The 10722-nt window shown below is 44.9% G+C and overlaps 1 protein-coding gene across 1 annotated transcript in view; it reads right to left on the bottom strand.

Annotated features, from left to right (window-relative positions):
* LOC105387679 (flocculation protein FLO11) overlaps positions 1-10722 on the bottom strand; it is a 43620-nt gene continuing 32898 nt past the window's right edge. Inside the window, exons 2-3 of the mRNA XM_048631250.1 lie at positions 1578-6107; positions 1-1379 (exon numbers count right to left, since the gene is read on the bottom strand). Coding sequence (XP_048487207.1) covers positions 465-1379; positions 1578-6107 — 5445 coding nt within the window. The 3' untranslated portion in view covers positions 1-464. The remainder of the gene's footprint in view (positions 1380-1577; positions 6108-10722) is intronic.

Here is a 10722-nt window from a genome sequence, read left to right as displayed (position 1 = left end):
TTTCAGCAAAATGTACGATTAAAGGTGGGGTTTTAATGGAAGATTATAAAATGCCCGTGTAAACCAATAAATATTATATAAAAGTAGTAGTTAAAAGTATATGAAAAGGAATAGCTTAAAATTAATCGATTACACACATCATTCAGTCGAAACAAATTAGAATATTTTACAAAACGTATAAAAAACTACAACTATAGTAAATCTTATCGATATAATACATCTTTTTAACCTTTACTGTATGTGGCCACAAACCTTAAAAGTTAAAACTAAATTAGTTAAAAACTACCTTTTAACTGTCGGTGAAAACGAGTAAAGAGTATTTTTTGCATTAGAACTATTTACAGGATTTCACCCCTTATGCTACTCTTCATTAATAAATAGATGCACAGAACACTTCACTCACAACAGTTTTGGCTCACTAAGTGTTACTTCGCACAGTTTATTTGGTCACTTTCATTTCATTCTTATAAGGCATCTTTGTTACTTTTGATACATTTTCCTCTAAAGCAGATCTCCGTTTCGTGGGATATTTCAGTAGACATTGACGTGCTCATCACATTGTTGGGATCCATAAAGCTGGACTCTGAGGCAGTTTCTACTTTCTCTTCAACCACCTTTTCAGTACTCGCTTCAGCTTTCTCATCTCCGGTCAAAATATCACTGAAGTCAACCTTCTTTAGATCTACAAATTCAACTGCCCCTTCGGTCGTATCATCGGTGTTGGACACTGCTGTTATTTCGTCCGGGACAAACGCACTTTCTGTGGTTGACTTTGATTTAACGTCTTCAGTGCTCCTAGTAGTTTCACTTTCGAAAAGTTCGGCTAGTTCAGTGTGGCTGTCAACATGCTCATTTCTGTCATCAGTTGAAGAGTCGTTATCTGATGACGTCACTCCAAAGAGGTAATCCATGAGACTCATACCATCAGACCTGTCCACGTCTTTCTCTGTCGCTTCACTCGACGCTTCAGTCGTAGTCGTAGTAAAGAACGTATCCAGAATAGTCGAATCCGGAGATCCCGTACCCAAATCTACTTCTCCAGGGTTTACCACAACTTTCTCCGTAGCACTTTCTTCTGATGTTAAAGCTTCAGTGGCAGTCGTGTTTTGTTCTTCAGGTCTGACGGTGGTGATTTTGGCGATGTCTTCGAAGGCAGTGCTGAGAGTTTCTTCGTCAAAGAGTTTGTCGAAGTTGAAAGCAGGTTTGTACGTGGTGGCGCGGGTGGTGGGTCGAGCTGGCTTGTCGCTGTCTCCGAGGTGGTTGAATGTGTTGGAATAGTACTGCGACTCGGCCGTCTCGATGCCCTCGGTGGGGGCCACGGGGCGGACCTTCACCTTCTTCCAGAAGCCTCGGCGGGGGCCGCGCTTTTCATGCTCTTCCTGGAAATACAGGGTTTCATTAGTAACATAATATTGTCTACATGCCCACGTCTGTCGTAAATTTATATCTTAAGTATTTGAAAATCAAAGGGGGATAGTATTGTTTTATATTTAAGGTTGGCGTTTCTATTTAGTTTTTAGTCTCATTAGAAAACCGTGGATCGATATATATATATTATTATATGAAAATGAACTTACCTCATGAACTGAAGCTGTGTCGTTGCTCTCAGGCTCGGCAGTGGTGGCCTCGGTCTCGGCCGCAGTCGTTGTCTTAGGCTCCACCGAAGCAGTCTCTTCTGGAGGAATCTCACCAATTTCTCCTCCCTTGTGCTTCATCACTTTAGTCGCGTATTCATTCTCATCTTGTTCTTCCAAGCTTTTCATCACCTCCTCCAGCATAGTCTCAAAGGTAGACATTTGATCGCCTGATTCAGTGTTGGAATTTTTAGTCTGTTCCACTAAAGCTTCCAGAGTTGGTGGGATTTCTGGGACTTTCTTTTCCGCTCTGTTGCTAGCAGGAGTCACAGATAGAAGAATGTCATCGAATTCATTTCTGGCGGTGATAATGTCTAGTTCTTGGAACTTGTCGGACCGGCGTTCAGTGGTGGCAATTTTCTTGTCATCTTGGATGTCGTTGGGGTTGTAAGGTCGGAAAGCGCCCTCAGAGTATTTCGCCGACCACTGACCGTCGACCAGCTCGTCTTCAGGAGCCACGTACCGGGGCCTGTTGACGGAGTAGTTAGGTTCTTGGTCTTCGTTTTCCTCATTATTCTCAGCCTTCTTATTATACCTCTCTGATAGTCTCGGTCTGGCGTAGCGGCTGTACGGAACATTTCTTGCCGTAGAAGATGGAGCATCAGTTTGTGCTTCAGTCTTTTCAGTTTGCGCCTTCTCAGTGGTTGGTCGACGTCCTTTGAAGCGGTTTTTGACTTCATACGTGGCCTTCTTAGTGACCGCTGCTTCCGTGGAAGTAGTGGAGTAAGAGGGTCGTCTGCGGCGGAACTGGCCGCGCTTGGTGGGTTCCGTAGCTGCAGTGGTGGCGGGCGGGGCGGTAGTCGGCTCGTGCTTGTACACCGGGTGTCTGTAGTCCTGGTCCGGCCGCGCGTGGATCGGCTTCGTTTTCAGCTCTGTCTCAATCTCTTCAATCCGCATGGTGGTGCGACGCCTGTCATACGCCGGCCTGTAAGTGACCGCCTGCACGCTTGGGCGTCTCCTGTCAATTTTCGGTGTAGTCTTTAGGGTGGTGGTGCTAGTGGCTTCGGTGGAGCTCGCCTGGTACTGCCTGACTCCTCCCGGCCTCACTCGCACTCGGTAGCTCGGTGTTGTTTGAGGGACATCCTCTTCAGTGTTCTCGCTGTTGTTTTCAGTCTGCGCACTGCTACTAAGCTTAGTGATTTCGAAATCTGGTCTTGCTGTTGTCAAGTCCTCCTCAATCCTAATTGAATAGTTGTTGTCATAGGAGTATTTGGCAGGTTCCTCTGTCAATGGACTGGTCGGTTCAGTGACGGTCTCAGATACTCTGACGGGAGTGGTTGGTTTGTAGTATTCGCTGGAGTCATCTTTGCTGCTGGAGTCAGAGTAAGATTGTGAAGCGGCTGAACTGCCTCGAGAGCTGTACGAGTATTCATCGTTCCTGGTGGATTGTAGTCTCGGGACGTAAGACTCAGTCTGGTATTCATTGTTCCTTGTGTAAGTGGTTTCAGCTACTTTCCTGGGTTGTTCTTGCAGCGATTGCTCGTGAGGGTAAGCTTGCTCATTAGAGAAGGCCTGTTCAGGCTCGATATAAGTTTCAGTGTTGAGGTCAACATTCTTTGTCGACGAGATCCTAGGAAGAGGTTCAGTTTGAGCTTCAATGTCAACTGTGCTCATTCTTTCCTGAATGGTCACCGGGTAGTTTTGGTGCAATACGTCTCTCTGGTAAGCCAAGTCTCCTTCGCTTGATTTGGTTTTCTTTCCATCGAAACCTTCTTCGTTGTCTGTAGGTTTGAACTGAACCCTGCCTCGGGTCCTGCCGCGATTGGTTGTGGCTCTGGTAGTGGCTTCGGAACTTTCTACTGACTTTCTAGTAGCCCTTTCAGTGGTGATCTTATTGGGTTCGTACTTAGGCCTGGAGGGCAGAGGGCGTCGTTCCCTCAAAGGCCTTCTAGTGACAGTAGCTTTAGTGGTCTCGGCAGAGTCGGGCTTGGTGGTGGTGTAGCGCGGGCGGTTGCGAGCTCTCAGAGGATTGCGTTTAGTCGTCGGCGCAGGTGTAGTTGTTGACGTCGTGGTTTCCTGAACAGGCTCCTTGTATTCTGGACTGCTGACGTATTGGTTGTAGGCATTGGGAGCCCGGGTTGACTGGTAGTATTCTTCCTCTGAGTTGGCTGTGGGCCTGGCTGATTCCTGAGTCGGGTTCTCGTATTGAACCGACTGTTGCGTGTCGACGTTTGTGCTGTATTCCGTGTTCACAGGGCTACTGACTTCCGAGTTTCCTTCAGGTTTAGAGTACTCACTGCTACTGTACGACGGGTATTTAGAGTTCTCCGATTCGTAGTGAATTTCAGGGCTGTAGTTTTGGACGTAGTTGGGAGACGTTTGTTGGTATTTCGGCTTCTCTGTGCTGATAGGTTCAGGTTTGTCGGTGGAACTGGGTGCAGCAGGCGGCGCGGTGCCAGGCGTCGCCGAGTAGCCTTCCTTGTACTCATCATAGTAGTTCTGGTATTCTATGGGAGTGTTCAAGTGGAAGGCTTGGTTGATGGAGTAGGGGTTGTGGGTCTCGAGGAGGTGGCTCGGGTAGGTGGACGCGGGGGGCTGCGCCTGCTTGGTGCTGGCAACCCTGGTCGTAGTCCTTGGAGTAGAGCTCTTTGTCTGCTGAGCGTTGTTGTAGTTTCTCGTAGGTTCCTTGGTACTCGGCTCGAATTTCCCTTCACTGTATTGAGGCCTGCTCGTGTAACGCTGCTCAGTCTCAGTTTGTTTGTAGCCTCGAATGTTGTCGTTGTACTTCTGGTCTGGCTTCTCGTATTCTACGAACTGTCCGTCAACGTTCTCATTCAGGAAGTAAGAACCTGGTTTCGGTGCCGCAGCTCCAATCTTTGGCGTTTGAGGCCTGATGGTGCTGACGGTTTGAGGTTCAAATGAGTAGTAGTTGTTCTGGAACTCCTTGTTTGGTGGCGGCGAGTTGGTTTTCGGCGCGGCGGTGCTGTAGTAGCTGAAAGTAGGCTTGGAAGGCTTCTCTTGTTTGTACGAGGGCGTCGAGGGTGTGTATGAGTTCGGGATGACATCAGCTGCAGGCAAGGAGGTGTACTGGTTGGCATTCTCTTTCACTTGAGCGTTGACGATGACGGATCCAACGTGGGGCGATGGGAAGGGAATCTTGGCGAAACCATCAGGCGTGTTGTAGCTCAGAGGCGCAACGAAGAACGGCAGTTGCTTCAACTTTTTGTCGCTGTTCTCAAGGTTGGACATGTATGGGAGCTCGAACTTGACGTAGTGCTCTGGAGGTGCCAACGAAGACGGTCCGATGAAAACTTTAGGTGCATTGTTTGGGCTCACGGAATCCAACACAGCAACAGATTTAGCGTTCTTAAGAGTAATCAGTACATCGCCCACTTTCGCCTTTTCTCCCTTTCTCCCTTCGTAAGCGAAGAAGACAGCTAGCGGAGGCTGATGAGGCTTCAGTTTCTTGGGCCTGGCGGTGGTAGGCGCGGGCGGAGGGCTTGGGTAAGGCGAAGAAATAGTCGAGAACTTCGGTTCCTGGTCAAGGTACTTTTGTGAGTCATAGTTCTGTCCGACGAAGGCATTCTGTCCCGTGAAGTATTCTTGTCCGAGATTGAAAGACTCGAGCGGCTTCGTGATTGGTCGCTGGAAGTCTGACGCAAACGCTTGCTGCTGCGGGACTGGCTTGAAGTTTTGCGTGAACGGATCTGTGTTGTATACGGGCTGGTTCTTAAAGTTGTACTGTCCACGGTTCAGGGACTCAACAGGTACATAGAGCAGTTGGACTTCCTCGCGTTCAGATTTTGGCTTGTTCACAGGAATAGGTTCCACGGGTTTAGGTTTGTCAGTTTCGTATTTTAACTTTTGCAAGGATTGCGCTGGTGTCTTCTTCTTAGGAGCTCCAGGGAACGACACAGTGTTGCCTCCATTCTCTACCTGATATCCATCGACGAACTTCTGTCCATTCACGGGCTTAGATTTAACTCCCTGGTTGGAATTGAAGGGTTTAGCTTGAGGCGACACATTCAGCGTGGGCTTTGGGAAGTTGACCGGATTGGGCAGGGCCGGTGGCGACTGCTGTCTGAACTGATTGTTAATCTGATACGAATCGAAGTTCACTTGAGGCCCGACGAATCCCTGGTTCAACCCAATGTTTTTAGGCGACAATCCGAACCTAAACCCTTGTCCGAACCCCTGGTCGGTCAGGAAATTCTGTGGCGCTGACGGAACCGACGGCACAGACTGTAAATACAGCTGTCTGTTCGACGGAGCCTGGAAATTAATCCTCTGAGGGAAGGGTTCCTGTCTGAACGTCTGTGGCGGGAAATTAAACGCTTCGGCCAGGATCCTGGGTTCTGCTACCGCCTGTCTCTTGATGGGCGGGTCGCGGGCCGCCGGGCCGGGCAGCGGCACCCAGTCGCCGGTGTCGGCGGTGTAGGAGCTGAGTTGGCGGGACCAGCGCGAGGCTCCGGCGGTGGACGCCAGCGCGAGGAGCGCCGCCACGCGCGCCACCACGCGCATGCAGGGGGACATCTGGAAGGAAGAGACAAACTGGGTTTAGTATTGTGATATACGTAAGAAGTATTTAAAGATATAACTACCTAACAACTCTCGCTGTGACATTATGGAAAGTCAATGGCAGGTGGAACTTTTTCAACGCTCGCGAGTGTATAAACATTTAACTATAATAATTCCAGCAATATTATTGCAGCACTGAAAATACATAGAGATAGACCACCTTACGCGGATAAATTTAATATTTTAAACCCACGATACCTTTCATATCGCAGTATGTAATGAAAACCGACTAATCGAGTAGGTACCATGCCATCAAAGCCTTATCAGCGAATGCATAATGAACTGTCCTATTATGTGACAATAGCAAACAGACGAGTTACATAGATGATTCTATACTACGGCCAGGAAAAAAGAAAGACAATACCATTTAAGACTATTACTTAACTTGTTCGGTAACATGAACTAGAATCAGTACCGGAGTATGTCGCACGCACGTGCGCTCCCGGCCAGTGTGCGAAATGTCCAGTTATTCATGTAAACTGGGCCTTGCGTGAAATAGACCAATATAATTAAGGTTACTTAATACCTGAGTACTATTTTTTGTTATTTATTACAGCGTGAAGAATGGCCGTTTTTGGAGCGGATTAAAAGAGGTTTTTGAGATAATTTAGTGTTGGTTTAGTAACTTTAAGCGTCAATTCACACGTACCACAACCACACCACGTCGCAGCGACAAAATGTGGTCAAGCTGTGGTTACGTGTGAATTGTGTGACAGCGGCTTTTTGCAGTTGCGTTGTGGCAGCGACAAAATGTCGATGTGGTTGCGTTGTCGCTGTCATTGCGATGTGGTAACCTCGTCGTCGTGTGCAGTTAATACGGAAAACAGGTTGCCGCGGTGCCGCCGCCGCGTGGCGGCGTTGCCGTTGCGATGTGGTTGCGTTGTGGTTGCGATGTGGTTGCGATGTGGTCGTATTACACAGGTGGTCGCTAACAACGGCAAAATGTGGCACGTGTGAATTGGATTATTCATTGTCAATACAAAATATACGCCCGACCACATCGCGTGGTTGTGGTGTGGTTGTGGCTGTGGTGTGGTTGTGGTACGTCTGAATTGACCCTAATAGTTATTATTGATTCTTTCTTTAAATTGCAGACATGAGTTCATAAATGTATAAGTACTTAATCATAAAATAAAGAAGTCTCTAAATTCTCGAAAGGTGTGATTCAGTCATGTTCATATAAGTAATTTTAGATACACAAAAGAAAACTTTCTTGCATAAAGATGTGATTTTTCGCATGTGAATATTCTGTGACAGGTACGTAAAATAGTTAGGCATTATCTTATCTACTTAGGTCCCACCTCAGAAGACTATGGTCTATTTACCAGATATCAGTATGGAAAATTAATTACGTCACAATAGAGTTCTGAAGAAAAAACATGAATAAATTAAGTTGTGAATTATGCGATGAATCAGGTGGGAGAATCTTTTGCTATTCTATCAGACTGTCTCCTACAGACAGAAGACAAACGTGTAACACCCCGGATTTGTTCGTTGGGAAATCTTATTGCTTATTTACCTAAAGATCAGAGATTCCACCGTGCGAATGATAAGTAAGACAGATTCTTTGAATAGTCCTTACCAATTGTAGGCTGGTGATGATACTGATATTATGTATTATCATTGAGTTTCAACTTTCAATTAACATTTTTTTCTTTGACTAAGACCTTATAATGTCATAAATAAAACGAATCACCAAATTACTTAAACACGATAATCACACCGGTTGATGTCACACGCACAGACCAACTCGAAAACAATCACACTGCTCGGCAAAAAAATAGAAAAAACTCGACGCATTGTGTTTTGGACAAAAATGTCGCATCGTATGCACAGCCTAGAGTGACTACAGTAAGTACGGTGGAGTGCACGAAAACCCTTTCATTCAGGAAAGTACCTTTACACCTTTTAGTAGTGACTTAAGTTTACGTGTACGTCCGACGTAGCCGGGGCAGTTAGTATATAAGAATGTAAAAATCTATGCAGTCAGCAACACTAACCGGACTAGTTCGTTCATCACAGTGTCAAATCCTAGTTCGGTTACTATACTACCTTTGTGCAGCGCTGCAATGTTACATAACGTGAATGAATCTGATGTGGGTCTGATATATGGTTTACATCATGTATCCTGGTGGTAAGGCAACAGCATTGACACGGGCACGTTAAGAAGTGACTACAATAATACTCTTCTTCAATGCAGTGAATATAGTGGCGTGCAGCTAGTGCAAGTCGAATGTCGATGACCGAGATACCTAGCGACCGTGCGGCGACCACTGTTCGACTATCGAGACCGTGGATCGGTGAAAAGGACCAATTGTGCCTTTGGTTCTGTTTGTGATATCGACTGGCGTTTAAGTAAATAGTTTTATGCAAATGTAACTTAAACAAACAAGCTTTCTCCTACCAAACACGAGGTTTGTAATGAAACTTATGAATGGTATACCTATCTAAGTACAAACGTATGGGTTAAAATAATCCTAATGCTAAAAGCCGTTTCCTTCCGTCGCTGATCTGTTGATTAATACACAAGTAATCTTTCTGAACGCTTCCCAGTCGTCAGTCTAGCGGGTAGGAGGGCGTCCCACGTTGCGTTTGCCTGTTCGTGGTCTCTACTCGAGAACTCGTCTACCCCAACGGTTATCGGTTCTTCGGCAAATATGACCAGCCCACTGCCACTTCAGTTTGCACTTTTTTGTCAATATAGAGTAACCCTCGAGCACAGTTCATTGACTCTTGCACAAGATCACGCGAACAGACGGATAAACAACACATATCTGATGTCTCTGTACGCTCCGCTGGGCAGGTAACTGCGTTAGATATCTTTTCCTAACGTTTTGTGACGAGCGTCGTTTGTCATTTCAACATAGAGGAGGATGTTGGCGATTTGTTTCATTTGTTTGTGTCTTTTATTGAGGCCAATTTTAAAACTTCAACATGTTCATTGTAAATTCTCTTTCGTCTTGCAATGCTGCTTCGTATCCTTGCTTTCAAGACTCTTAAGGGAAGTAAAGTATACTCGTGATATACTTACTAATAATATACAATCTACACTCACGGGCAATGAAAAGGAAAAACACCAAATTACTCCGAAACGGAAAAAGCTAGCTTTATAACGCCTTCTACAACATTTAAGTACATTTGAGAAAGCATCAGGATATTACCAAATAAAAACGGTAATATTTTGTCCAAATTTTAAATTAAATATTTGCAAAAATTGGGGTCGTTTGGTGTGGTGGCTTTTTGTGAGTGGAACTATTTCATTGCCCGTGACTGTAATATTATGTAAAAAAATTACATCTCATCGTAATCCATCAAAAATAATTCCGGTGATTAAAAGTGCCCAATTTCTCTGGTGCACTGGCTGGTACGCTTCCGAGAAGAAAAACGAAGAAAAAACATTCGTGTTTAAGATAGCATCTTGTTTAGTCACTGCACAGGGGGTCACTCTATATGACGAAAAACTAAGTTTCGGAGTTCTGCTGCGCGAGTCACGACTCTATCTCGTTGTAATAAATGTGCCGATTGCACGATCGTTCCTTTTTCCTTAGTATAGACTAACCCTCCAGGCTCACAGATGGCTGCGAGTAATGTTCGTAGTTTCTTCATGTCCACTCGAGCGGGCCAAACTGTCCTACTGAGCGGAATGCTCACGACTATTCACTTTGGCACTACCAAGGGACAGAGTAGCTCCTTATCTTTCAAGATGCATAAGTAGTGTTGGCAAAGAGATATTTTTTGTGGTGAATTCGAGTCTATCAACCTTTGTAAACAAGCTATTTATTGTATCAGACCTGCTTATTTCAATCAACATCGTTTACGTAAAAACCGTCGGGTACAATATTTGGCATTTTATGAATAGTTTTAACTAGAATATGCCGTTCTGGGAAAGAGTTTTTGTTGAATTTACTTGACCAGCTTTAATTAAGTGTAATGTGAATACGCATGGCTGCAAACAAATTATGCTTGGGACGACGCTACTTACGTTAAAACCTGTTTCTAACATGCATAGCTTAGGAAATTGAGTAAATTACTAGAATGTGGTGGCATTATTTCATGGAACGCTAAACAACGTGGTTAAAATTCCGCCCTCACTTATGCTCTTGGACCATCTGAATGCAGTCCGAATGTGCGCTTACAAAACAGCTTAGTCCAAAGCAGACGTAATTACTCAGCTAAAATGTGTTCTTAGATTTATCTCCATCTTTAATTTTGTTTTTTTAACTTAATTTGGAGCGTTTCTAATGGAATCTTTGCTTAAACGGTTCTAGGTATTGTTGGCATCTAAGAACTATGGATGCCTAAATATGGATGTACTTACGTAACTTTAAATTGAGTTGATTTTTTATTATTTTAAAACAGCATATAAATATCTAATGATTAGGTACCGCGGCAATAGGGCCATAGTCAGCCATTTACAACTTATCTGACTGGCAAATTCTTTCACCACCTTGACCATCTTAGTCCAGATATTACTAAAAATCGATAGTCATTGCCTATCCGTTTGACAAACAAGCGATAATTTACTTTTATCTCATTAACCATTGTGAATACAACCGAAGTCATTAAAGAT

The sequence above is a fragment of the Plutella xylostella genome, chromosome 28 (genome assembly GCF_932276165.1).
Source record: "Plutella xylostella chromosome 28, ilPluXylo3.1, whole genome shotgun sequence".
NCBI classification, from domain to species: Eukaryota; Metazoa; Arthropoda; class Insecta; order Lepidoptera; family Plutellidae; genus Plutella; species Plutella xylostella.
This window is presented reverse-complemented; position numbering and strand designations above follow the sequence as displayed.